Consider the following 27,057-nt stretch of genomic DNA (forward strand, 5'->3'; position numbering starts at 1 on the left):
AGTCACACCTCTTCCAGACTCGACATTGTTAACATTCTCTTTGGCCCTTGGACAAGCCTTACATATTTGCAATAATACAAAATATATAGAAACATCAAGTCTGTCGTAAGACCACAACGAATCCCAATATTCAATACAATAACTTACGGAAAGCTTTAATACACATAACTTACGATGCATACATAAAAAGTAAGCATATAACATATGATACCGATACAATAAATCCTACAGCATAAGTTTGCTCACCGACCAATTCTAGCAGTCTCCTTTCTTTCAGACTCGTCTCCACCATTCGACCAAAATGGCGAGCACGTCGCAGCAGTACTGCCTGCGATGGAACAACCACCGCTCGAATTTGCTGACGGTGTTCGACGAGCTGCTGCAGAACGAGGCGTTCACCGACGTGACCCTGGCCGTGGACGGTGGCGTCTCTGTAAAGTGCCACAAAATGGTCCTCGCGGCGTGCTCTTCCTACTTCCAGACCCTGTTCATCAATCTACCTTGCAAGCATCCCATAGTCGTGCTCAAGGACGTCAAGTACTCCGAGATCAAGGCCATCCTGGAGTACATGTACCGTGGGGAGGTGAATGTGGCTCAAGAGCAGCTGGCAGGCCTGCTGAAGGTTGCGGAGGTGCTGAAGGTGAAGGGTCTGGTCGAGGAGAACGGCTCCCAGGGTCGTCGCGAGGAGGTGGAGACGTCCATGTCGCCTCCACCAGCTATCAGCACGAGCACCACAAGCAGCGTGGCTCACAGCAGCGGGCACACCTCACCGCCTCACTCTACGGGCACTTCCTACAACATGTATGGGAGATCTCCTGTGGAGCAGGCCTCGAATCGCCTCCCCTTACCCATGTGGCCTCTCTCAGGGCTTCCCATCTCCCACACGAGCTCCAGTCACCAGACAACCTCCCATTCTCAACACTCTTCTTCTATCCTGACCGGTTCCTACAACAACGGCTTCGAGACTTCTCCCCTGAAACGTAAGAAACTCTCCAATATGCTGATGAACAGGGACACGCCCATCCTCAGGACGGTCCTGGGCCAAGGCCACGCGGATAGCTCACAAGGCATACCTCTGTTGCACCCAGACGAGGGACACTTTCGGAACACCAGCAACGGCTCCTCGAACGAGAACGAGAGACGCAGCAGCACGGACGTCACGCACCCGGAAACCGCCCACAGCCCTTACACGGACGTCTCCATGATGGACGAGGACGACAAGCAGCCGTCGCCGCAGTCTTACACTGGGGACGTCAAGTCAGGTACAGGAGAAAGGCAGAGAAAGGCAGAGAAAGGCGGGAGATGATGGGAGACGAGTCCATGGGTAGCCAGGGTTGAGGTTTAGGTCCCTTCGTGGTTTGGTGGTTTTGTTTTCTTGAAATTGAGAAATGGGGAGCTTCTTATGAGGGTTATTGGGAGATTTGGGAGCCCACAATTTAAAGAAAGGCAACTCTGATGGGAACATAGTTCTGGAAGCGACCGTAGAGAGGCGTGGTGGTCGTTTAAAAAATTACAGATTGACTTGGTTACATGTAACACGTAGCATAAGGCTCATTCGTTGGGACGAATAAAATGTAAATTATTATGAAATCAAATTACATATGCATCTGTGCAATCGCGTCAATCCGCCAGTTTTAGACGACCTCCACGCCTCTCTACGGCCATTTCCGGAACTAAGAAAGGGAATTCCCCTTTTCTTAAAGCAAGAACCATGAAGACTCATGAACGACGCACTAGCGCCCCGAGTGGTAGAAATTAAAGAAATTAAAGCTCGGGATTTTGATAACAGTTTTCTAGTAACTTTCGTATGGAGTTGGATCACCTTATGCAGTCTTCATGACAAGAGCCATGAAGAGGACCTTCCCTCTAAACAAAAAGAATTCCAAAATCCCCTCCTCCTCAGAAGCAAGAACATCCCTTCCCTAAAACAGAATAACTCCAAAACAGAATTCCTGAGAACTCCGAAAACATCCAAACTGAAACTGAAACTGTCCCGTGTTCCCAGGTATCGCAAACTACGTTCCAACCCAGAAGCCGGAATGGAAGCGTTACAAACAGTACACGCGAAACGACATAATGTCGGCGATAGAGGCTGTGCGGGCTGGGATGAGCGCGTTGCAGGCGGCACGTAAGTACGGGGTACCTTCCAGAACCCTTTACGACAAGGTGAAGAAGCTGGGTATCACGACGTCGCGACCTTTCAAGCGCGGCTCGAACGGGAGCGGCGCGTGCTTTCCATACGGGATCGGAGGCAATGCGAACGGTGGCATCTACGGCGGTACCTTCTCCGAGAACGAAAACGAGAACAGCAGTAACACGGCGATGGAGAGTCCCGGGTCGATAATGGAAACGTACAAGCCTAGAGATTGTCAGATGGAACGCGACATACTGGACATAACACGGTGCAGTCCAAGTCCCAGCCCGGTGATGCATTCCGTCAAGCAACAGAGCAACGAGGACCAAGTGGAGGACCTTTCCGTGAGCCGCAAGCCGGACGTCCGCGTGATAGTACCGCCAACGTCGGTGATAAAAGATGAAGAGGGTGTTGGCTCGGACTCCTGCAATCACAACTAACAGAGGATATGTTTGTTGTTTCTCGATATCGTTGGGAAGCTCGTCAGGCTCCCAACAGCAACTGGACGTACTATATCTCGGTTATAACAGCACCAATTGTAAGGGTTTTAGGTAATTTAAGAGAACGGGGCTTAGACAAAATTATACGTGGGAGTCTACATTGTCCTACGAAGCTGATGGGTGAAACTCTGTTGGGTAATGTTTGTAGCTCGCTATTTGTAAAGACAATCTCACGTTTGTGCCTCAGGGGGAGCAAGGTGTTACCGAAATGGAGGAGTAAGCAACCGAATCGTAGCCAGTTAAGTAAGCAGGTTGTTTGGCGAGACTCAGGGATTAGCAGTATGTTACCACTGTAACGATAACCCATAGAATGCAGACGTTCGTTAGAACCAATAAGGATACCAAGGATACCGATTCTTGAGGTTCTTGAGATTCTTCTATTTTACACAAGACTGATTAATGCGTTGTGGATATTAGAGACTGAAATAGGAACTTACGTTCCAAAGTTGTTAAAGCCTAATGCTGACAATTGTGCCTTTTACTTGCATCGATAATCCTTGTCTGAAGTTATCTAGCGACACTTACACTTAATCGGGCGTTGAAGATCCTCCGTCGAACAATCTTACACGATTCATTTTATTATCTCGTTCTAAAAATATATATTCGAATCGCATTAAGCTTTAAAACTTCTGGACCAGTGAGTATGCATGTACAATTTTTTATTACTTATTATTGTGATTCGATATCTTTTCATTTCCTTTGGCAATCGACATAGTACTATTAGAGGTTTAATCGAGTTCGATGGATCGAGACGTGTAAAACGGGGGGTTGTATATTATTTTAGCAATTTTATTATTTTTCTTTCAACAAAGATATACTCCTATCTTCGGCGTTAAATACTGTCGATGGGACATTATTACGCGAAAGAGGAAAAGAGAAAAAGAATTGTACACAATTAATTTCGTTAACGACTGAGATATCGCTGTTAATTTGTTGGTAATTATAAGATTACATTATCGTTACTGATCATGGCCCTGGGATACAGCTGCAATATTGCTCAATATTATATGGATTATACATACAATAACGAACTACCTCATCGTACAACGAACATGATCGTTCATTAACGTTTAAGACTGATAGAATGAGCCGAACCTGCGTTACCAGCTCGACGAAACCGTGTTCATTTTTTTCTTCTTTTTTTTTTTTATTTTATTTTATTTTACTGATATATGTATACACGAGAGAAGAGTATATATATATACACACACACATATATATATATATATTATATATAAGTTATGAAAAGTATATTATATTATGAGAAGATATAAATTTTTAATTATGATATAGTTATAGAGTACGAGAGAGCAGTTGTCTTAATTATGTTACGGATACAATGATTCATAGACACTAATTTGTTACGTAAAGTCTCAGTCGTCTCTGTAAATCGTTGTATTCGATATTTCGCGTTGTCTCTTGTATCGAGACTACATTGTTCGATGTGTTTTTCATATAAAGTTGCGTAGATCACGAGTTTTACGCATTTGGGGATACTCTCGACGCGGAGATACGTAAATCGATTTTTTTTTTTTTTATATAGAGAATTTTCAAAGGAGGACTTCGTACATACAGATATATCGCAATGTCCATCAGGTTGAGACTCGAGTCACGAATGTAAATTCATTCGTTCGTGTAAACAAAATTTAGTGGCGAACTCCGTATATAGAGATATATTGTAATAGTCCATCAGGTTGAGACTCTTATATATTTAAATTCATTATAATGAAGATATACCACGTAGAGGTATATCACACGTTCATTATTGATCTCAGATTTTATGAAAAGTACAAATAGTACAATAGTACAATCAGTTTAAGCAGTAATAGTAAAGGAACATCTTGACGATGAGACCTTTTGTATAGTGAAGTTTGTTCGTAACAAACAGAACAGTGTTCCAAAACCCTTTGCACTCCATGTAATCGAGGTTGCTCGACTTCAAGAAGGTTTCTATTAGATCTTTGTCAGTTTATACAACCTTTTCTCACGAGTTACACATTTGTACCAACGCAGTTTGCAATGAAAATATTATATTTCATTGTTTATAGTTCATCTTGCCTTGGGAATGCGAAGGGTTAGGACTTTGTTCGAGTTCCAGACAAGTTTCTCTGTATCGATACCAAGATACTCTTCAATAAGTACAAACCAAAGCTGCCTTGAAACTTGTTTACCTCAGCATTTATATACATAGAAAATGCCATAGTAGTTTTTAAAGAATAGCGATTGATAACGTGTTCCATGGGTTTTTAAATCTCATCTGGGTTTCATCTTTCGTTTTAAATTCATTTTACTCCTGATTTTTAACTGTTCAGGTCCCCCTTCTGCCTGTTGCGCAGAGAAGATGAGATTCAGGTGAAATTTTAACCTACTTAGTTTCATAATAAACTGCGTAACATTGTACCTGCACACTAATCGCAAAGAAAGAAATGACTGATCCTTGAATTAGTGGTTGTCGCAGCCACATATATATACATATAGATAAACAAAGAAATAGTAAAGTTCAAATATAAAAATATTATTTATAACAATAGGAGAGAGGTGATAATAGTACAAGCTACAAGTCTGACATAGGTAAAGAAATGAAGTTTTACAGGCGTAAACAAACTTTAGTTCAATTTTTTTTTATTAAACACAGGGATTTTAGAATATATACCCAAATGTCTGAACGAATACTTGTTACGTATCGTAATAATGTGTGAAAGTTACGTGTTCAAAGTAAATGGAGAAAGAAAGAAAGCGTAAAGGATGGAAACTCTCAGTACGTAGGAAAATGATACACGAATCGATAAGGTATTCAGAAACATATCAGCATGTTGAAATCCGCGCTCGAAGATGTCCTGTCGAACTTTTTTTAGATGTTAATTCCGTAAAGTAAGAAAGAAGAAGCATAGCAATATATCGAATGCACATGGAAAAAAGCTACGTGGTCTGGTACTGAGAACCGATAAGTTTTAATTCGTATGGCATAACGTTAATGATTTTAATCAATGCGTAGACGCAATCTTGGATGCCTTACGAGAGCGTAGGACTTTAGGTATTCTAGCTACTGTATTAGGATTGTAAATAATCGAGAGAGGAGGGAGAACGAAGTTGCCTTTTATTTGTACGTAAACTTAGCTTCGTATTATTTCTTAAGACTGATTTTTGCTACGTTGAGAAAGAATTTGCACATACACATTCACACGCGTACGTACATACACATTTGATTAATTGTAAGTTTTTACCACCATAAAGTACGGCTCTTGCTTTTCATCTCCACTATGTGGATGCATGTTACTGGAACTGTACGAGTTTGTTATAAAATATAATATACTGAGAAACTGCGATAATTAAGCGTTTTCTCCCATTCTTTTGTGCGTGCAAATTCCCTGATAAACAAAATAAATAATAAAAAGCATCAACCTATATTATGCAATTGTAATACAAATATTTGTAATGTGAGAAAGTATAGCGAACAGGATTTATTCTGAATTCTACGTTGGATCGAATAGAGTTGATTAAATATATCCTTTGTTTCTGTTTTTGTTCTGGAATAGAATCAACTGTGCGTTTGTAATGTTTTAAATATTTTTAAAAATTTATAAGGAGTCAAAGGACTCATATCGTAATTTTCCATTAGTAAGCCATTACTTCAAGTACTATTTGTAATAAATGTCGTAAATGTATTAAACTCGTCTCGAAACTAGAATGAATTTTAATTTAGATTAGTTGGATTATTTAGATTATCGAGGGATTACAATTTGTTTTTGATGAAAAGTATGAAACAGATCCAATGTATTTACATATTTATATTGATACATCTACATATACATATCAGTATAAGTAACAAAATCATGTATATAAAGTATAAAATGTTTGTTTGTCGATCAAAGTAGGTTGCTCTTGTATACAGAAAAGTGCAAGTAGAATTTTAGAAAATTGGGTCAACTTGGTACATTTAGATTTCTTATTAGTCATTTAGCGGTGAATAATTTGTAACTCTTTTAGTAGAGTTATTTACAGCTGTAGTTAAATGATAATCGTGAATGGTTTATTTCTTCGAACTCTTTGTTCGTCTTTTGAAAGGGAAATTCTAATGAAAAGTGAAAATTTAAACTAAAATATGATTTATGTATCGAGATATGCTGTACATAATTATCATGATTCGTTGCTTTCCAACGATACAATATATTAGTTAATATATACAATTTTTCATCTACAGGGTGTTTCAAGGGTGATTCGGAGGGTGATTTGAAACAACTTTTTCCTTAGCAAAAATGTTATTCGAGGCTTCGTTAAGGAGATATTAACAAAAAGCCTCGACCAATCAGAGCGCGAGGATGCCGGTGGAGCGCGACCGCTTAGCGAATAGCTTACGACCGCGGGCGCTCCATTGGCATACTCGCGCTCTGATTGGTCGGGGAGCGCGGCCGCCTAGCGTTCTGATTGGTCGAGGTTTTCCGTTAATATCTCCGCAACGAAGCCTCGTACAACATTTTCGCTAAGGAAAAAGTTGTTTTAAATCACCCCTTATCAACCTGTTACAACATTTTCAATGCCAGATTTGGCTCCCACTCGCGCATGCGTGTGAACGCGCATTGAAAATGGCTGAACGCACAGTGCCGTAGCTATAGGAAACGAAGTATGATCCCACAGCAACGGTTGACGCCAAAACCAGGAAAACCGTTTTTTTTCCGTTATAAAAAATGCGTTTCGTTTGTAAGATTATTTCAACCCCTATCTCTATGTTATAATTTATCCATACGATTAGTATTATTGAATGCTAAGAAGTATTTCCAATTTTCATTTATGCGTGACTGGGTGCCAAATATGACGTCACTGCCCTGGAAGGTGCGTCGATGTTCCTAGGGAATCCTTAGGGAATTTTAGCGTATTCAAAGTATTCAAAGTATTCAAAGCTTATTTGAAAAATGTTTATACCAATTAACGTTAGCTGCAAAGATTTGTTTCAGGTAAAAAGTCTTTCAATAAGTCCCAGACTCTATCATAAATAAGCTAGTAGTTAAATCGTCGTATACTCGTACATAATTAATAATTGTTAGCTACTCTGTAATACGTTACTGCTTTGGAAAGTTAACGGATGCGAATATCAGCCAATTGCAATGATAAAGTATTGCTGATAATTATAATATGTCGCATTAAGAACAATTCTATCGTATCCCAATGTTTGTTGGAAATTTGATAAATATTGGAAGGCACGTCGGAAAATAAAAATTAAGCTATTATTGCTATTAGTATTCGTAATAAATCGATTAGGCTACTTTGTACGAAAATAATTCGTTATTGTAGCATTGAACTAAATTGTTTTTCTAGATCGAGCGGTAGCTTTATTATGTTCCCTGGACTGGGTAATGGCACGATGTTATAATGTAAAATTAGTTCAGCGCCTGTTTTTGCTGTGTACTCGCGATTACCCATTTCCGTAGCCTAATTGAAATTCTTCCCCGCGGCGATATCGGTGCTCTCTCGCTCTCCCTCCCCCTCCCCCCTCTCCCTTCGCCCCTCTTTCTCTCTCTCTCTCTGCTCTGACTCTGACATCGTCGCGATCAAACGCGAAGAATCGTTTAAACGCGAACAAAAAAGTCGCCTCGATCGAAACTCAATTTAACTCGTACGAAATTATTAAAATTCGTTTTAATCTCGAGAATAGTTAATTATATATTTACTTAATTTATTACGAATGGGAATTAAACTAGATGTATATATATATAATTATAATATTAATTAATTAATTCTGAATACTGCATACACAGATGTATTGTTATGTGTCCATTAGGTTGATTCAATTATAATGAAGATTTGGTTGATTTGGAGGTTAATATTCTAACGATAATAGTCAAAATTTATTGGTTTTCGAATTTCGTATATACAGGGTGTCCCAAAAAATATTCTAACTCGTTGAAAGGAGTGGTTCGGGAGATGATTTGAAACAACTTTTTCCTTAGCGAAAATGTTGTCCGAAGCTTCGCTAAGGAGATATTAATAAAAAACGTCGACCAATCAGAGCGCGCGGATACCGTTGGAGCGGCCGAGGTAGCGATGGCTAGGCGCTGAGCGGCCGCTCACGTACACGCGAACAAGTGACTCGACGTGCATCGAAGGACATTGAGCGACTGCTCAGCGCGTAGCCTTCGCTACCTCGGCCGCTCCAACGGTATCCGCGCGCTCTGATTGGTCGACGTTTTTTATTAATATCTCCTTAACGAAGCCTCGGATAACATTTTCGCTAAGGAAAAAGTTGTTTCAAATCATCTCCCGAACCACTCCTTTCAACGAGTTAGAATATTTTTTGGGACACCCTGTATATACGAAATTCGAAAACCAATAAATTTTGATTATTATCGTTAGAGTATTAACCTCCAAATCAACCTAATCCACCTCTCTAACCACCTCCCTCAGGGTGTTACAAAATTTTTGGGACACCCTGTATATACAAAATATTGTAATGTCCATCAGGTTGAGACTCGACCGATGAATTTAAACTCATCCTATCGAAGATATTCCGAAGAATACTACCATCAAACGAAACAACGAGAGAATATTTCTATCCATTAAAAAATTACAAATAATTAAATTCAAATAATTACGTAAGTAGAAATTTCTACTCTTAAAAATATCGATCCTCTCTCAATTGAACCATACAATTAATTCTCGATTGTTATTACAAGTCGACCATCCCTCAGCGTAGAGACTTCCCGGATCTATTCTTCGTCGTAACGAAACCGAGCAACCAACACCCCCTGAAAAAAAGGAAAAAAAAAACAAAAAGCATGGCGTCGTATGAACGGTGGTCAACGACCATCAACGACCAAGGGAACGATCAAATCCCACGGAGCGCGCCGCATTATCACAGGTCAGTACGCCTCTGGTCATCCCTCCTATAGTTCTGTCCCTCTAATAAGTCTCATTCCAGGGTACGCGCACCGAGAGAATAATTATGGTCTTGCGCAGATCGGCGAAACGGGGTCGGTGGGGGACGGTAAGGAGAAATAAAGCTCAGAGCCCCAGCCGGTGAATGCCAGTGAACACCAGCGTACGCGGCCACGGATACCGAATTTCCACCCCTGCTCGTTTCGCTCCCCTCGCAGAAATTCTGGGGGCGACCCCTAAGAGGCGCGAGTCTCTGTCGTCTCCCTCTCTAACGAGCGCCTCCGACGCTCGCCTCTCCGCGGTCCGGTGAACGGGAACGAGTGATATCGTCCAACACCGCGGTATCATCCGCCTTTACTCGTCTCACGCTTTCCAGGACACGCTGGAACATCGGCAGTCGCTCGTCACGTTTCCCTGGATGCCGAGGCATGCGCCCTAAAAACTCCAGGATTGATGTATTGCAGAGCGCAGGTACAAATCAGATTGTCTCGCGTGTGTGCGCGACGAACATGGCTCTAATTTCCTTTGGAATAATACATAATGAAATGTACACTCAATTCCGTCTTACGCAGGCTTCTTTTGGTTCAACATGCTTCACAGTAACAGAGTATTCAGTTTATTTTTGGTACGATTGCATTTGATCCAGGACTGTTTAAAAAATCTCTGGAGTCATCCATCGTAAAGAGATTCAATGATTTCAAAGGTTCTGAAACCTAAAGATAATACGTCTGATGAAATGTACACTCAATTCCGTCTTACGCAGGCTTCTTTTAGTTCAACACGTTTCACAGTAACAGAGTATTCAGTTTATTTTTGGTACGATTGCATTTGATCCAGGACTGTTTAAAAAATCTCTGGAGTCATCCATCGTAAAGAGATTCAATGATCTCCGAGGTTCCAAAACTTAGAGATCTGTTTTCTCTATTACAATTTCCTTTGGAATAATACATCTCATGAAATGTATACCCAATTCTGTCTTACGCAGGCTTCTTTTGGTTTAACATGCTTCACAGTAACAGAGTATTCAATTTATTTTTGGGACGATTGCATTTGATCCAGGACTGTTAAAAAAATCTGAGAAATCAAATTCAATAGATTAGATTTGTGTCTTCATAAGAACTTTCCATATTATATACGTAATTGTTGTTTTTAATCCTTGTATTCAACTCATTTTACTTTACATATACGCAATGTTTTTTTTTACACAGTGTTTTCTCATGTTTTCACACTTTTTTTCTGAAACATATTCACGGTGTAAAAACAGAATTGGGTGTATTAATGATTGATGAAACAACAGAAACAAGTACTACTGGAAATGTTTGCTTACGTACCTATAATCACACAAAAACAACAGCTGAACATTGTAATCGAAATAGTCAATTCTCTACTTACAATCTGTACATGTTTGAAAGAAATACTTTCCGTAAAAAATATTACTAGCTTCTAAATTTACAAAAATAAGTACTACTGCAAATGTTTGCTTACGTACCTATAATCACACAAAAACGATAGCTGAATCTTGTAATGAAAATAATTAATTTACTAACTTTTTTCATTGTAGATCTGCATTTATTACTTGCTGTGGACAGCAACGCTGAGCCCAAGACTTACGCTACAACAGGAAACCACTACTACCAAAATTTGGGACTGCCCTACGAAATGCATTTGCCTTTCCCCGAAGCAGGTGACTATTCTCAACTATAATACGATATAGATATATAGTTAGACTAGGAAGTAGGCATGATTTTATATGAAAATCAAGAAAAGTTCCAACTGAGATTTCTCTAGAGTTGTCGAAAGGTCAATATTAGATGGCTAAGATTCCATCAGCACTTAATCCTCAACCGATGCACCCAGATGAGCGATTAGTCATTAGTTAAGCTCAGATTAAGGCCTGCAATACCACCAGATCGCATGTAGCATTCCATGTTCGCATATTACAGTAGGGTGTTACGCACAATTACGGCTCTGATCTCACAGAGTTGGATGGATGTCGAGATCAAACATCAGTTTATGAATCACAGGGAATTCGCTTAAGAAGTCAAGCTTCGCAATACACAAACACACAGCTAAAACTGATTCGATAGAGGGTTAAATATACAAAGTAGGGTTAAGTGTATTGTTGGAAAGACAGTTATACTTTTGAAGTTAGACATTATTTTATAGATAATTGTCAGCTGCTGCTGTTGAATGGTAATTTAATCCTTTCGAGAGGTGACTCTGAGTGACCGCTAGGTTTACTTTAGGTTTAATTTCTTTGGAACCCGAAGTGTCAATATAATGCTTGTCGTTAAGGCAGAGGTGACCTGATTCTCAAATCTGAAATTAAGGATCTCCAGAGAATGCTAAGAAAGCATCTCGAGTTGCTGATAGATACCAGAAAAAAGGCCTCGAGTCCCAAGGGTTAAGAGCTGTCGAATGAAATCAAGTATCATATCGAACAAGTTGTTCAGGTCTATTTAATAATCATGATGAAACATGAAACACTAATGAAACATGAGCTAATCATGCGTTAACTATTTGCAGGTTCTCTGCAACACAGGGGGCCTGGAAGACATCCCTACGCAGCACCTGCCCCAGACAGTGGAGGAGCTCTCCCTGACGAAGAACAGTTTCCCGATAATAAAAAGCGACGCGTTCTTTGGACTGAAGTCCCTGAGGAAGTTGACGATGGATGGTAACAACATCTCCACCATACGTCCGTTCGCGTTCCGCGGTCTGAGCAAGCTGCGCGAGCTCTCAATTCAACACACGCCCCTGCCCTTCATCGAGCAGTTCTCGTTCGCTGCTCTGCAGAACGTGTCTGTGTTGTTGCTGGCGAACAACAAGATCCGTTACATAGAGGGCTACTCGTTCGCTGGCACGTCGAACATACGAGTGATCCTGCTGAGCAACAACCCGTTGCTCCGAATCCAGAGTCACGCGTTCTCTGGCTTGACGAACGTGGTCCGTTTGATCTTCCCATCCGGCATCAGGACCATCGAGCCGGACGCGTTCGACGGCCTGCAGCACGTTGGACTCCTAAAACTGACCTACATGGACCTCTCTTCGCTCCAGTCCTTCACCTTCCGCGGCCTGTCGTACGTCCACTCTCTGAACATTCAGGAGAGCGACCTGGGCATCGTCGAGAAGAACGCCTTCGACGGGCTGGACCACGTGGACCGACTGAACATATTGAACAACAAGATCGACCTCATCGAGAGACTATTCCTCAAGCACGAGAACAGCATCGAATTGTTGAGATTTCACGGGAATCACGTGCTAGAGGCCCCTCGCCACGCCAGAGACATCCACTTGGAGGTCGGTTCCGTCAGCGTTGTCGACAATCACTTCCCTTGCGATTGTCAGGCTCACAACGTGCTCGAAAGCGACTTTGTTAATGGCACGGTCACCGAGTTCCAGAAGATGAACTACTGTATCTCGCCCATCGAGTACAACGGGAAACCCATGAACCTGGTGGACTTCGACTTGATCGCCAGGTGCCACGACAACGTCGTCCAGGACAACTTGGGCTCGGGAGTTGTGGGGATATTTTCACTGCCAACGACTCTCTTTCTTGTTCTTTTGTTCTCGATGAACTTGTTTCATTGAGTCGAGCTCAAGCTCCGATGAGCTACTTACGTCATATCACTGAAATTGTTGCTCGAGGTAAGAGGAGAGGATTTCAGTTGTCTTTCGAGTACAAAGTTGCTAATTGTTTCTAATTCTAAACATACCAGTTCCAGTTTGGGTTTAGTGTGGATCGTTGAATAGTAAAGGTAGCTTTGAACTTCCATAAATCTTTTACCAAAGATGTTAAAATAATATATTTAACATATATGTGGTAATTATTCACAATAATGGAGAGCTGAATGACTTTGATAGCTTTGGAATAAATGTCTAGTTTTCAAGATATGGTTATTAAGAATCAGAATCAGGTGATCGCTAAGTAAATTCTAATTCTAAACACCAAGTAAGGTGTAGTAATTGGGGAAAAATATGCAGAATAGTATCATTACCTCTGGTTTGTGTATGTGTATGATTCCTAAAATTTGAAACCAGTAGTCGCAGCAATTGCACCGCCTCAGAAATATCAGTGTTTTTAGTTTAATACTCACACAGAAATAACAATCTCTGTTATTGGGCATTAAAGAAAACATAATATATTACAAGTGAGTATAATTATAGTACAGATACTATATTCGTAATATATTCGACAAAGTATTTTCGAGGAACTGTGCACTTTCTGTACTCGCTCCCATAAAACATCTTTTTCATAATTATGTATCCCATAAATATATCAAATCGACAGCCTAATAATGATCACGTTTCATATAATTATTACATCTAGTAAAATGGTTTGCTCTTCGAAGCAATCAATGACCTTCCTTCACAAAGTATCAAAATGTTGTAAACTACATAATTCCTCAAATTCATAATAATATCTTGAAATGAACTCTCCTTTGACAAACTGCAAAGCCATTGAAGTCAACAATGTCTACGCTATTGTAAATAATTACCTACTGGTATCAGTATTCCCATCGGTGAACATGCTATCGATGAAAGAACTGATCTCTATTGATTTACATCGTTTCCACATAAACAACACTTTTCGAAAGTATAGCAAAACTGTTGTATAACTTGATATCATTTTTCGTATCACCTTTTACTTTAAATTATCCTTCTGTACATAGCGAATCGTTTTGTACGATACGAATGGTGCAGAAATTAATACTTGGATCTTATTTTAGATGAAAAGAGATAAACTGCGCAAATAGTCATCCATTGCATTAAAATTAATTTCTTAGAGAATGACAATTTATAGTTAAACGTAAAGATTTTATTTATCTTTTACAACAGTAGATATTAATTTAAATTTGTTACGGTCTTTTAATTTTTGGAGACAAGCCTTGTTAAAGAGTAAAATTAATTTATAATCAAGCGTAGAGATTTTATGTACCCTCTAAAAAGTTATGAATATCAAATTAAATTTGTTCCGGTCTTGTAATTTTTGGAGCCTTGCGTGGCTGACTATTGTTGCAGCATCGCTTCGCAAGATAATTAACAATTATTAACGACTCTTTCAGACATTCACTGTATTCGATTATTGTAACTCGCACAATCTTAAGAATGCGACTACGAGCTTTAAACTGACCGGTGTAACTGGGTTAGTGAAACTGCATCCGTTTAGGATTTATTCTGTAAATTAGGAGTGATCGCAAAAGTGTGACTTGTGTTTGCACTTGTCCACTTCGCAGCATGTTAACCCTTTGTTTTGTTCATTCTTCTGTTGCCTAAATTATTGTGGAGCTCAGTAATTAATTATACGATAGATTCGAGTAAGATTTAATACTTTGGTGCAGCTTTTAGGCCTTTACGGTCCAGATGTTCTTACTTCGATACACTTTTGTTGAACGAAGTTGGAAAGTTAAAGTAGGACTGCGAAGGTTTAATGCATGCCCAGGCAATTATTAATCGAAACGTTCTGTGTCGAGTGCACAAAACGAAGGGTTATCAATTCGAGTAAATAATTCTCGTCGACGATAATGAAAGTATGTAGAGATTAAGAATATAATAAGTTCGACTCGTATTAAGAATCCTTCGAAGGAAGAAAGTTCGCGCGATTTGAAGGAAATGAATCGCGATAATTTGTGCTTGATCTTAGAAAGAGTTAACTCTTTGATCTAGAAGATTGATTCGATTCAAACTTGTGGTGCGTAGTCAAAAAAAATTAGAATTTATAGAGATAAATCTTCTTCGCAGTATAATTGTTCTCTCAGTTCTCTGACAATTTTCAATTGATTTTTCTGGTTTCAACGTTTCATCTTAGGTAAAAAGAAATCGCATTGAACATATCAGAATATATTTCAAGTTCTGTACCAAGATCTTGGTTAGAAATTCCAATAAGTTGTTTTCAATGTTTACGATAGACACATTGATAAACATATCAGGGTAGTTTTGTTAGGGGAGTTAACTCTTTGTGCGATCGTTCTACGTGTGCGTAGTCTTCCTTGCCTAAAAGAACCACTCTCATCACAGCAGATTTGTTACATGTACAGCGAAGAACTTTAATATCTTAACGTTCTACAATTTCAATTGTCGCTTTAATTGTCTACGAAGAAAGATGTTTGAAATTCATCTTGCAAGCAAGATTGTGAATCGAACATGTAAACTATGCTTTTGTTAACTAGGTTTAATGCTTGAATACGCATCTCGATTACTTTATCCTTCGTCATAGACAAATTTACAAAGTGACAAGGTGAAATATATAAAATATTAAAGTTACTCGTTGCGAGAGAATCTAAAGCTAGCGATCTAGAGAGCTTCCTAACGAACCATAAGCAACCTGCTTACATTTCATGAACAATTTTTCAAATTGAAATTTCAAGATATTTGTGGCTTTCGTTGATACTAATCACTCCGATGTTGCAGCCAGCTTCTTCAGGGTTCAAATGACTGATTAAAGATACCCTTTGTTCCTAATTTTATTTTCGAATAAACTGTGTTAAGTTTATCATGTTTTTTACATTGTCGTCACAGTATTAACAACTTCACCTCGAAGCTACAATTTTCTGTAATCTAAAATATGCAAATTTGCTTTCTTCGATGGGTGTAAATAAATAAAGAATGCCCATATGTATATTCTACTTCTGTTTTAGTTGGAAAATATGCTGACAGTATATACAGTAGTAAAATATTTATTCAATTCCTGGCAATCGCTACAATGTAACACCCTGAAGAAGTTAGCGAAACGTCAGAGTATCTCATTCAGATTAATATCAACCAATTCCATCTTCGTTTCTCGGCCTAAATTCACAGTACTACCGTTTTTTAATGTAACAGACTCTCAATGTAACACAGACAATGTGTCACAGACTATTCGAGCAAGAAAGTTCTTAGAAATGGCATTACAGTAAAACCTCCATTATTGCATGGTATTGACAATTGAAACTTCCACTTCCAATTCGCCTAATCAGAAGCATTCGTAGTTTTCTGGTTTCCTGCAATAATCGAAATTCTACTGTACATCGAACGCCTCTTCCACGCGACGATTGAAATCAAAGTCCAAAAAGAGAGAAGCTATCATTTGTTGTAAACACAACGTTTGTACGGTAAATGTACGAGAGGGGTATTTTAAATTTTCAACGACAAGAATATTTCTAACGTAACGCTCCCAAAGCTTCCCCTGTTTTAAAACCCAGTGGACAAAAAATCGTGCTTGTAACTACGAGAAGAAAAAAAAAAAGGTAAAGAAAAGGGAAACGGTTCTTCCCTCGCCATTTGTAATGTAAAATCTGCATGGCCTTCGGTCAGCATAGTAACCGAGGACCAAACTAGCTTATATTTTTTACCAACATCTAACACGTAACGTATAACGAAAAACAATAATTAGGCACTGTAACCTTTTATTGTAGTTAGAACAGTCTGTCATTTAATAAACAGTAAAAGACGATTATCTCGCGTGTCCTAGCGTTACATTACATTTTGCTGTAGAGGAATGTAATCGAAGAGAACGTGCGACAGGTTCAATGTATCCAAACAAGGGCTAACATCTGAAACGATGTACTCTTTATTTCCATCAAGGCGTATGTTTGTTTTTACACTAATCTCCATTGATAATAAAGTCTTCAACGCAAGGGAATGGTCTTTGGTGGCGGCGGTGCTACGACTTCTCCCAAACTCTCAATGTAGTAGTTATAGAATCTGTAAGGCTTGATCTCCCAAGGTATCTGGGATTCCATGTCGATGGGTGTTATGCCTAGATCCTCCAGGGTTGGCAAGTTTGGCAGCACGGTGTCGGAGACGTGTTGCTACAAGAAATTAGAGAAATATCAGGTCTCTTGAATTAATATCTTTGAACGTAGAGGCTTGGAAATATAGAATCGTTGGATCTAGTCTTTGAAATCTTGAATCTTAAGGTCGAAGGGGTGAGAAATGTTGAATTTCTTAATTTAGAGGCTTGGGAGTCTAGAATATTTGGCTCTAAACTCGTAGAAATGTAGAATCTTTGAATCTAGAGGTTTAAAAATGTAGAATCTTTGAGGTTCGGAGCTTAGAAATCTAAAGTTTTAGAAATCTAGAATCCTTGAATTTAGAGGTTAAGAAATGTAGAATCTTTGAGGTTAGAGTCTTAGAAATCTAGAATCTTTGAATCTAAAGTCTTAGAAATCTAGTATCCTTGAATTTAGAGCCTTAGAGATCTGTAATATTTGAATCTAAAATCCTAGAGTCTTAAAAATTCCAAATAATTTTCTTAAATTGCTACCAATAACGCTTACTTTCTCCAGCACTTCCCAAGTCGTTCTCACAGCAGGATTTATCTTGTAGAAGAACTCGTTTATGGAGACTTTCACTTGGAATAGCGGATTATGCTTTATGTGCGTTATGGAATAACCAATTCCTTCGTCTCCGCGACACGCTAGATCGTAGAACCATTTGACCAGGTCGTGTAGCAGGTAGCGTTTTGGCCTGCGAAACACAACAGATATGGGAGCTTAACTCGACTAAAACATTCTGGCTTTGGTATCGATTATAAAGATTTTCTGTACTGCGTACCCAACGAATTGGTAAGTTTTTCCAGCTGTGTGACAGTTCCGTGCAATGGCAACGATACCAGCAGCTACGTCGGACACGTGTATAGGTTGCTTTTCAGTTTTCAGGCCTTTTTCCCATAATGGCACTTGCCTATAAGAAATCGAATCGATAAATAGAATAGAAAAAAGAGAAGATGCATAGAAGCGTAACCTCCTTGCGAATTCTTCATTTTAGGAATTCTTTTCCTTCATAAACAATAGAAATTACATCTACATCTTCACTTCAGAAAAAACTTTCTATATATTTCGTTGTAAAAATATGCATTATTTAGAGAGCTAAGAATTTTTGAAGGTTAGTCAACTTTTTAACAGACTTCGAAAAGGAGGGGGTTACTCAATTCGACATATATATATTTCTTTTACTCGTTAGAAGTTACACTTCAAAATAATGTGCGATAGAAGATTAATTAAACACGTTACCCCAACGATCGTCTTGCCGCATGCATGTAATGGGTCATAAATTCATCCTCCTGTCCATATATAACCGATGGCCTAATAATGGTAGCTTCTGGGAATTCTTCTCTCACCGCGCACTCCCCTAGCCATTTCGTTTTAAGAATCGTAGAGCCTTCTGGCAAAATCCGTGGCTAGCAAACGAAATCGAACGTACATTTTCAACATACAAATTATCATCTCTGTACCTTTGCATGCTTTACAACTTCACTAACGAACAACTTACTTCGGGATGTTCTTCTGCGTTCAAACAAGACACGTGAATGAAACGTTCCACGTTGCACTGCTTGGCGAGCCTAGCCAACGTTCTAGCTCCTTCCACATTTACATCGTAGAGATCGTAATTTCTTGATTCCACATCCTTGCCAACTAAGTTAACGACGACGTTGGAGTATTTAATGCTTCTGATTATAGACTCCTCGTCCCTCAATTCGAAGGGATGGAACAGAACCTGTCCCAAGTCTCCGCACAACTTCAGAGGCATTACAAAGTAACGGTCGCATCTGTGCGGGAGAATCAACTGCAAGAAAGCATAGTTTGTTAATTTGTGTATCAGAAAAAAAATTGAAATCGACAGAGCTATTACATAAAATCAAAGTTTGATATTATTCAGCTCCGATATTAATAGATAATTCCTATTTACAGAAAGAAAGAAGAATTCGAATAACGATACAGCAAGTTACTTGCCTGCGTACCGATTTTCCCGAGACGATTGCACACGTATCGTCCGACAAAGCCGTTGCAGCCGAAAATGGTGCAGACTATTCCATTGAAAGAGCTACGACCTCCGGTGCCTCTCTTCAACTTGGCTGTAGTGGGGTTCTTGATGATCTTGGGCTTCGAGGAGCAGCTGCGGCTCTGTGCGGCGTAACACGCAGCGTATGCATTCTGGTTTTCTGCGTCACCCAATAGTTGATCGTTAATACTAAACCTACCATGACCTGAATGACAGTTCTCAAACTTCTCTGTGCAGTTTTTATATACGATACATAAATTATAAACAATTGTTTCATGCGTTGTTCAATGTAGTGTAAAGTGAAAGGTTTTTGTACCCAATTGGAGAAAGTGTTTATAAGAGCATTTAATTGATTCGGATAAAAAAAGGTATAAATGAAAGGTCGGTAGGTTTAGTATTAACGTTATATAATTAGAAGAATAACGAAGACGCTACAGGACATCGAGTTCACATAATCGCGCGGCAGCGTTTAAATAATTGGAGCTCAGGATTACCGTTATTGAAAGGACATCGAGGTGAGACGTCGAACGAGCAGGATTATAATAAACTTACTCGCAACCTGTATAGCAGCCTTCGGAATCCAAGCCGCCATGACTGCTGCATTCGGCTGACACTACTCTGGTGACAAGAGGTGAATTCGATGGGCGATTTACAATCGCGACATCCCTAGATATCTTCGGAATAATTCCCTAGATATATATAAGAATTCCCTAGAATAATAATAGAGTACTATTATAGAAACGAAATTCTTGTTTTTAGGTGCCCGAGGACATATGCGGATTACGCATATGTTATAGTAACGAAATCGTTAATACGTTTACGATTGAAGTAAATATAAGTTTAATTTAGCATCGAAGAATTACATTATTTGTATTTTCTTTGTGGGGCGATCAAGGCACCACTGTCTTTGTCGTAATAGATACTTCACTGACGCTAGGAACAGTGCGCATGCGCAAGCGGCGGCCATCTTGATGTCACGTGTTCAGAATCGGTCGATAAAATTCTCCGTGCTATCTCCGCGACACTCACCATCGAAATACGAAACTATGTTGTTGTAAACATTGCCATTTTGCCACAAGTGTCGTTAGCCGTTAGTTTAAACGTCACTATTAGTCCTGTTTCTTTGCATAGACTACTCATAATTTGCTTACAACCTAAGAAAATAAAATATATATAAATTCCCAAGGATTTATCAGACTTTTCTGCTGTCACATATTCCGTGTCGCCTGTCTTATTATACATATCCAGTATTAGACCGTGATGTATCATTAGACTCACGAATAATTTGTACACAATGATATCTTAATTTTTATTATTTTTATTGGTAATTATAACCTATAAAAAGGGACAATTGAATTTGTTGTGTTCTAGGTACTGCATTTAATAGTTTATATTGGTTTATATTTGACAACGCCTAATCATGACAGATATGGAATCCAATAAGGAAGTAGACGTGTTTAAAGACATGCAAACCAAGTTCAAGTCCATCCAGAAACTGTTGGATGACGATAAGAAATTCAGTATACAGAGCGAACCGTATAAAATGAAATACGAAGCTATAGAAATTCTGCAAACTATGGAAAGAGACATAGTTGATCATCTTACAACAAACACATCTACAGAAGAGGGTGAAACATCGCTTGCATTTATACAATTACAGCTCGGTTTACTATATGTCGATACGGAGCAATTGAAAGCCGGAGAAGTATCATGCACAAAATGTCTGCAAGTATTGAAAGACAAAACATTGGATCCATCAGCAGTTTCCATAGTGATCTCTGCTCTGAATCAGTTAGGTTTAATATGGTCTCATTGGAATGAACCTATGCAGGCTAAGACTTTCTTAGAACGCGCAGAGAAGATCTACTATGATTTTAAAAACATGGATGGCGTATGCAAGTTTCCTGTTCATTTACCTATGATCGGCTTTAAAGTAACGAAAAACAAACCATGTCCTCAAGAAACATTCGAGAGTATCCATACTTTAACGCTGTACTTCTTAGCTCAAGTATACAAGTCTCTGGAAGACAATCACAAAGCCGCTATGTACTGTCATTTGACTTTACGCAGGCAGTTGGGTGGCGATACCATAGCTGAAGACCTGGATTATATCGATTGGGCGTTAAACGCAGCTACCCTGTCGCAATACTTCATGGAGAACGATAGCATTCCTCTAGCCAAGCATCATTTAGCAGCCGCGTCTTATGTATTACAGAAGTACGAAGACATATTGAAAGTTCAAAGTTTGAACGACGGAGGAAGCGAAGAAATGGAAGCCAAGTGGGAAAATTTCAAGCACAGAAGCGCAGACGTAGCTAGATGCTGGGCTAAATATGGAATTTTACTTATGTGCATATCGAAACAAAGACTTCTAGATGATGGGGGAACAAAGCAAGGGAACGATGGGTTGGATAATGAAAATCCCCCAATGCCAAACCTGACTGATTTAAAATTTGATATTTTAGAGAAAGATATAGAGCCAATCGCGAGCCGAATCACTGATAAGTACCTGTTAGATTTCGAGGATGCCAGACTAGTGTTTTTAAACGTCCAGAAATGGTTGGACCAAGCAAAGTCGTATTACACATTAGAGGATCATGCATCCGATCACATAGCCATCGTACAAGATGTTTCCCAAGCGTACATGTACCTAGCATTCTTCGAAGAAGACGAGGACAGACAAGCGAAAATGCACAAAAAGAGAATAAACATTCTCGAAGATGTCATCAAGGAGATAAGTCCGCGATACTACAGATCCGCTTGCAGGCAGATTTGGATCGAATTAGGAACAACCTACTCGGATCTTCTCGAGATAAAGCTCGATCGTTCCCGTGACACGAAGCGAACGCCGCAAGCAGTGGCAAAGATTAATCACCTAATCAAAAGTTCCATAAAGAATTTCCAATCGTTCATCGATTCCTTAGAAATTGGTACTTCCAATTCCGGAACCGAACTTCCCGACGACGTGTTGCATACGGCCCTGATGGCTCACTTTCACATCGGTAGATTGTACAATTCAATAATATCCACCGACAAAGCAGTCTTAATAGAGAACACGCAAAACAGTCTGAACGCTTACAAATTCGTGATCGATTACTGCGAGAAGCATAGCAACGCGAGGGAATTAATTAAATGTGAATTGAGCTTTTGTAAAGAAATAGTCAGTCTACTCCCCTTGAAAATACGGAGAATACAAGAAAAGAGTTGGTGAACCTAGATTCTATGTCCTTAGATGTAATTCGATATTATCTGTTAAAATAAAATGCTTAAATAACTGTTCGAAGAAGTTAAATGTTCGGTTACATTATGTACAGTTGCGAAGCTTGTTTTAGTTCTAAGACTATTTTATTATTATAAAATAATTACAATATGAACGCGTGTTGTGTAAATTGTATCACAAAATTGCATTTCTTTTCGTTTAAGGGATCATTCTGCTTTATTGGTCAATAGAAACATGCTTCTTCGCTAAGTTTTTTTTTAAATATTACGAAACCATTTATTTTAATCTTCATGCATATATTTATTATGCTTTTAGAATTATATTAGAATTTTTTCAAGAAGAAATATGAATGTTATATTGAACTATCTTTAATTAAAGAATAATCTATTTTAAAAGCATAATAAATATACGCATGAAGTTTTAAGTAAATCGTTTTGTGATATCATTTCGAAAGAAATGAGCGAAAAAGCATATTTTTCTTGGCCATTAAAGTAGAATGACCCCTCAGAATTCTATGTATCGTACTACATTAAAACACAATAAAAAAAAAAATTGCCTAAGTAGCTCGGATTTTTATACTTTGTAACAGACTATTATTATTATAAATTAAAGAACCGAGAGGTGTACATACAACAACAACAACAACAAGAACGTGCTGTTTTATAATTTTATATTTATTTCATAAAATAAAAAATTACTTCTTCTCCTCCGTCTTCGCAGTCTTCGTCGCGTCAGGGGCTTTAGCTTTCTTGATCTTCTTTTTCAATCTGTAAAACGCGTCCGATCTGATCTTATTTCTAGTTTGCCTCGCTTTTCTCAATTTGAAGCGGTCGAAGTCGCTGAGCTCCATACGCTGAAATCGATAAATATTTGTCATCGAAAAATCGACTAAAAATTGTTATATATTATTTATAAACAATATTATATACACTAATTATATATAATATAGTTTACACTATATATAAATTATATATACTAAGTTTTAAGCGTGGCGTTTACCTTCTTCTTGGCTTCGACCTTTCTCGCCCACATGGTGTCTTTCCACAGTTCGCTGATCTTTGCAGTTTCCCATGCTTTGCGTACGACTCGGGTGGATCCAGTGTACGGGAAACGTAAACGGAACTTGGTCAAGTGAAGCTGGTTCAGCCTCATCTCTCCGCGTGGAACGCTCGTCGAGGGCCCGTCCACCAAAACCTGCAAACGCAATCGGAGTTCAATATGTTTCTCGTTGAATTTTCTATGCTGAACTCGAAGAATCTGGTGTCAGTTAAATTATATTGGCATCAGTGAAACGTCAGCCGGCAATTCCTATCAAGATAAATGGATCATCATTGCGCAATGTTGTATATATAAGTTGATAATACTAAGTTAACATTGTTCTTACCCGATTCTGGTCGATGACATCCACGATTGTCACAAGTTTCCCCTGGTGTGGCCCATCGCACACATAGGCGACACGGCCAGATTCTACGAATCTCTGGAACGGCTGTTGGGAGCAGAAGTTTGTTAATCCTCATGTTATTAGATAACGGTCATGCAACGATCAATGTTGCAATGGAGCTCATAAGTTGACTAAAAAGTGCTCTGAATTTTCTAATTTACAAATGGAAAAATAATGTTTGTAAATTCTTTAATTAAAGGATAAGCATTGATTGAATTCAGGATGATCAGTTTGAAAGGAAGTTGGTTTAAGGCACGAGCCAGTAAATCTTAGGAAAATTAAACGAAAATTAATTCTCGTTTTTTATTCATTAAAATACTTGAATGTTTGTAGAAATTGGAAGCGTTTACCTTTTGTTCGAGCCTAACATGCTTTACACAGGCGTAAATAAGTCTACCATGTGCTAGAATTTAGGGGTTATATCTAAAGATATTTCACATTCTCTACGCCTTATGGAAAACACGAGAGGCAAATTAAAGCACATGATAAATAATCGAAGAAACATGATCGAATCGATAAAGTTTACACCGGTGTAAAAATTCTACGTGTAATATCGTTAACTTCCAAGCAGAATCTCACTTACCATGGTTGACCGGAAGCGAAAGACCAATACAGCTTACAACGGGATAAAATATCCGTGCTGCCAACCGTTGAAAATAATTTCTCCCTATTTATATATTAAAATCCCTATTGACAGTAATGGCGGGCAGAGCGCGCGCTAATCGGGCGCTGTGATTGGTCAATGGTTTTTCGTTGATAATTCAAAAACGAAGCATCGTTCAACATTTATGCAAAGGAAATTGTTGTTCAGAATCGTCTCACCTACCCAACAATTCATCCAATATAGTCGTTCTACAAATCGAGGAAGCGGCAATTTCGAAATGACAACTGAAGGTTCCCCTTCATTTCCTGACACATATCCTTTTAATTTTACTCCATTTCCCAGTACATTTCCCTTGAATTTCCTTACATTTCCTGGTACATTTCCCATTAATTTCCCTTCATTTTCTGGTACATTTCCCTCTAGTTTCTAGTACATTTTTGGGAAATGTGCAAGGAAATGAAGGGAAATTAATGGGATATATGCCAGAAAATGAAGGGAAATTAATGGGAAAATTTCCACAAAGTTATATACAATGTCATTATTTTATAAAATCTTATTAATACTTATTAAAGCCTCATTTGAAGAATTAACAAAATTAAACAATCTTCAATTGTTACGTTTTAGAATCTTGAATTGCTTGCTCTTTTCGAAATACCGCGCAACAGCCATGTTTATATGCAACGTTGCCACGTTCTCGAAACAGCGGGCGCTCCACCGGCATACTCGCGCTCTGATTAGTCGAGGAGCGCGGCCGCATCGCGCTCTGATTGGTCAGTGTTTTCCGTTAATATCTCCTCAACGAAGCCTCGGACAACATTTTCGCTAAGGAAAAAGTTGTTTCAAATCACCTCCCGAACCGCCCCTTTCAAGGTGTTGCAACATTTTTGTGCATTTTTGGGACACCCTGTATATAGTCGAAGACTATAAGCCTCCTGTCAAACGGCGACGAAAAATCACGAAATTCAAAAATTCAAATGAACATATCTAGCGAACTAAACGCTAAATTGAACCCATATTTCACACAGACATCAATTAAGATGTTAATTGTAAGTCGTCAAAATTATGAGACGATTTGTTATCTGTTATCACTTTCGACCAAACTACCTTAAAGTCATCCCTGGTATCGCTATCGGTGGTATTCCGTATTTACTTCAAACTATCAATCACTATCAATGAACGATCGTCTTAAATCGCTCAGCAGTGAAAATGAAATTAACAGCTGGGATAATTCTGACAAGACTAGGGAAACGATTTAACATTAATCTCGTTCAATTGTGTAACATCACGAATATTCCTAAAAGATGTTACAGCGAAAAGCTAGCTAAACCTAACCTCTACAACATCAAGAGTAAAAGCAATGTACAAACAAGCAAAATTGGGTTGTATGGATATTGTTTACTGGCAAGTAGAAAAACATTTGTCATATAACTGGGAACAAGTTGTAGAACAATAAATCTTTGTCTTATTTTTGAAAATTAATTAGCAACATTAACGTTTGTTATTAATTCAGAGCGTACCGATTGCCACATTTATACTTGGTACGTGGCAAGTTCAAAGACGCAGATGGAAGTTGAATCTAATAGAGTCTTTGAACGAACGTACTACTCACGATCCTCTTCAACTACCGGCTAAGTAAGATTATTTAAATATATACAAGATAATACAGCATTATACAACGAATGAATTCATATAATTTGATTTAGTTTAGAGGAATTAGAATCGATGGAGTATTACCCCATCAAAGTGAAAGGTGAATTCATATACGAGAAAGAATTCGTTGTAGGATTTAGAAATCTGATAGTAGATGGTAAAACCGAAGGCAGCGGTTCGTTAGTCGGGAATAAAGATGCTAAGAAAGGGTATTGCGTTATTACACCCTTTAAATTATCGGATCGAGAGTAAGTGATATAAAACGATCCTAAATAAATACACATTCCTTTCCTTTTTGCTAACATTCCGCTATTACAGTTTGACGATTCTGGTAAATCGTGGCTGGGTTCCAAGAACCCATAAATCTTTAGCGAAGAGGCAGGAAAATCAAATAAAAGGAGAAATAGAAATTACAGGAATTTTAAGGCTGAACGAACATCGACCACCGTTCGTTCCCAAACACAGGACAGACACTGACATATGGTCTTACAGGTACGGTAGTGCTATACAGTAGAGTTACTAGTCCCGTTAATTTTGCTGTTAACTTTAACATTAATTCACAGAGACGTGAATGCAATGGCTGAGAAAGCAGGGACAGCTCCCATCTATCTGGAAATGGCTTACGATAAAGATCTACCTAAATTTCCAGTGGGAGGTCAAACGCAAGTGCATTTAAGGAACGAACATCTAAGCTATATAATCACATGGTATTCCCTCTCCGCGTTTACTGGGTATTTGTGGTACAAGGTAGTCTCTAAGAGGTTGCGTGCGATATAAGTTTACATGTAAATCGAGAAACAAGAATAAAATAAGTGGCGAATTCGAATGGAAGTAGGGGATTCGTAGGGAAAAGTGAATTCGACGCTAACGGAATAA

The 27,057-nt window shown here is 38.8% G+C and overlaps 6 protein-coding genes across 10 annotated transcripts in view; 4 read left to right on the top strand and 2 right to left on the bottom strand.

Moving 5' to 3' along the window:
• The window catches only part of LOC128897066 (protein tramtrack, beta isoform-like), a 10,615-nt gene extending 6,384 nt beyond the window's left edge, over positions 1–4,231 (top strand). For 3 of the 5 annotated variants that reach the window (XM_054160732.1, XM_054160734.1, XM_054160733.1), the window contains exons 2-3: positions 278–1,262; positions 2,006–4,231. In XM_054160732.1, coding sequence (XP_054016707.1) covers positions 278–1,262; positions 2,006–2,574 — 1,554 coding nt within the window. In that variant the 3' untranslated portion in view covers positions 2,575–4,231. Of the gene's footprint in view, positions 1–17; positions 190–277; positions 1,263–2,005 lie in introns of those variants that run through there. The other 2 variants (XM_054160736.1, XM_054160735.1) reach the window with 2 other exon arrangements.
• Positions 4,232–9,039: 4,808 nt separating this feature from the next.
• Positions 9,040–13,110, top strand: LOC128897071 (leucine-rich repeat-containing protein 4). The gene is made up of 3 exons (XM_054160743.1): positions 9,040–9,975; positions 11,066–11,188; positions 12,031–13,110. Exons 1-3 carry the CDS (start codon positions 9,958–9,960, stop codon positions 13,093–13,095), a joined length of 1,206 nt encoding a protein of 401 aa, XP_054016718.1. The 5' UTR covers positions 9,040–9,957; the 3' UTR covers positions 13,096–13,110.
• Positions 13,111–17,030: 3,920 nt separating this feature from the next.
• Positions 17,031–19,913, bottom strand: LOC128897093 (NADH dehydrogenase [ubiquinone] 1 alpha subcomplex subunit 9, mitochondrial). The gene is made up of 7 exons (XM_054160778.1): positions 19,819–19,913; positions 19,218–19,426; positions 18,757–19,050; positions 18,498–18,664; positions 18,040–18,168; positions 17,763–17,952; positions 17,031–17,294 (listed from the first exon to the last, which is right to left on the bottom strand). Exons 1-7 carry the CDS (start codon positions 19,856–19,858, stop codon positions 17,112–17,114), a joined length of 1,212 nt encoding a protein of 403 aa, XP_054016753.1. The 5' UTR covers positions 19,859–19,913; the 3' UTR covers positions 17,031–17,111.
• Positions 19,914–20,655: 742 nt separating this feature from the next.
• On the top strand, positions 20,656–23,145 carry LOC128897063 (KIF-binding protein). Its single transcript, XM_054160726.1, has one exon. It carries the CDS (start codon positions 20,687–20,689, stop codon positions 22,475–22,477), a length of 1,791 nt encoding a protein of 596 aa, XP_054016701.1. The 5' UTR covers positions 20,656–20,686; the 3' UTR covers positions 22,478–23,145.
• LOC128897087 (60S ribosomal protein L14) lies at positions 23,140–24,561 on the bottom strand. Its single transcript, XM_054160772.1, has 4 exons — positions 24,511–24,561; positions 23,871–23,972; positions 23,486–23,680; positions 23,140–23,339 (listed from the first exon to the last, which is right to left on the bottom strand). Exons 1-4 carry the CDS (start codon positions 24,511–24,513, stop codon positions 23,181–23,183), a joined length of 459 nt encoding a protein of 152 aa, XP_054016747.1. The 5' UTR covers positions 24,514–24,561; the 3' UTR covers positions 23,140–23,180.
• A 554-nt stretch (positions 24,562–25,115) lies between these two features.
• LOC128897079 (surfeit locus protein 1) lies at positions 25,116–27,012 on the top strand. Its single transcript, XM_054160760.1, has 5 exons — positions 25,116–25,932; positions 26,042–26,163; positions 26,235–26,429; positions 26,500–26,673; positions 26,745–27,012. The coding sequence occupies exons 1-5, from the start codon at positions 25,738–25,740 to the stop codon at positions 26,956–26,958; spliced, it is 900 nt and encodes a 299-aa protein (XP_054016735.1). The 5' UTR covers positions 25,116–25,737; the 3' UTR covers positions 26,959–27,012.
• The last annotated feature ends 45 nt before the right edge of the window (positions 27,013–27,057 follow it).

The sequence above is a fragment of the Hylaeus anthracinus genome, unplaced genomic scaffold (assembly GCF_026225885.1).
Source record: "Hylaeus anthracinus isolate JK02 unplaced genomic scaffold, UHH_iyHylAnth1.0_haploid 11978, whole genome shotgun sequence".
NCBI lineage: Eukaryota > Metazoa > Arthropoda > Insecta > Hymenoptera > Colletidae > Hylaeus > Hylaeus anthracinus.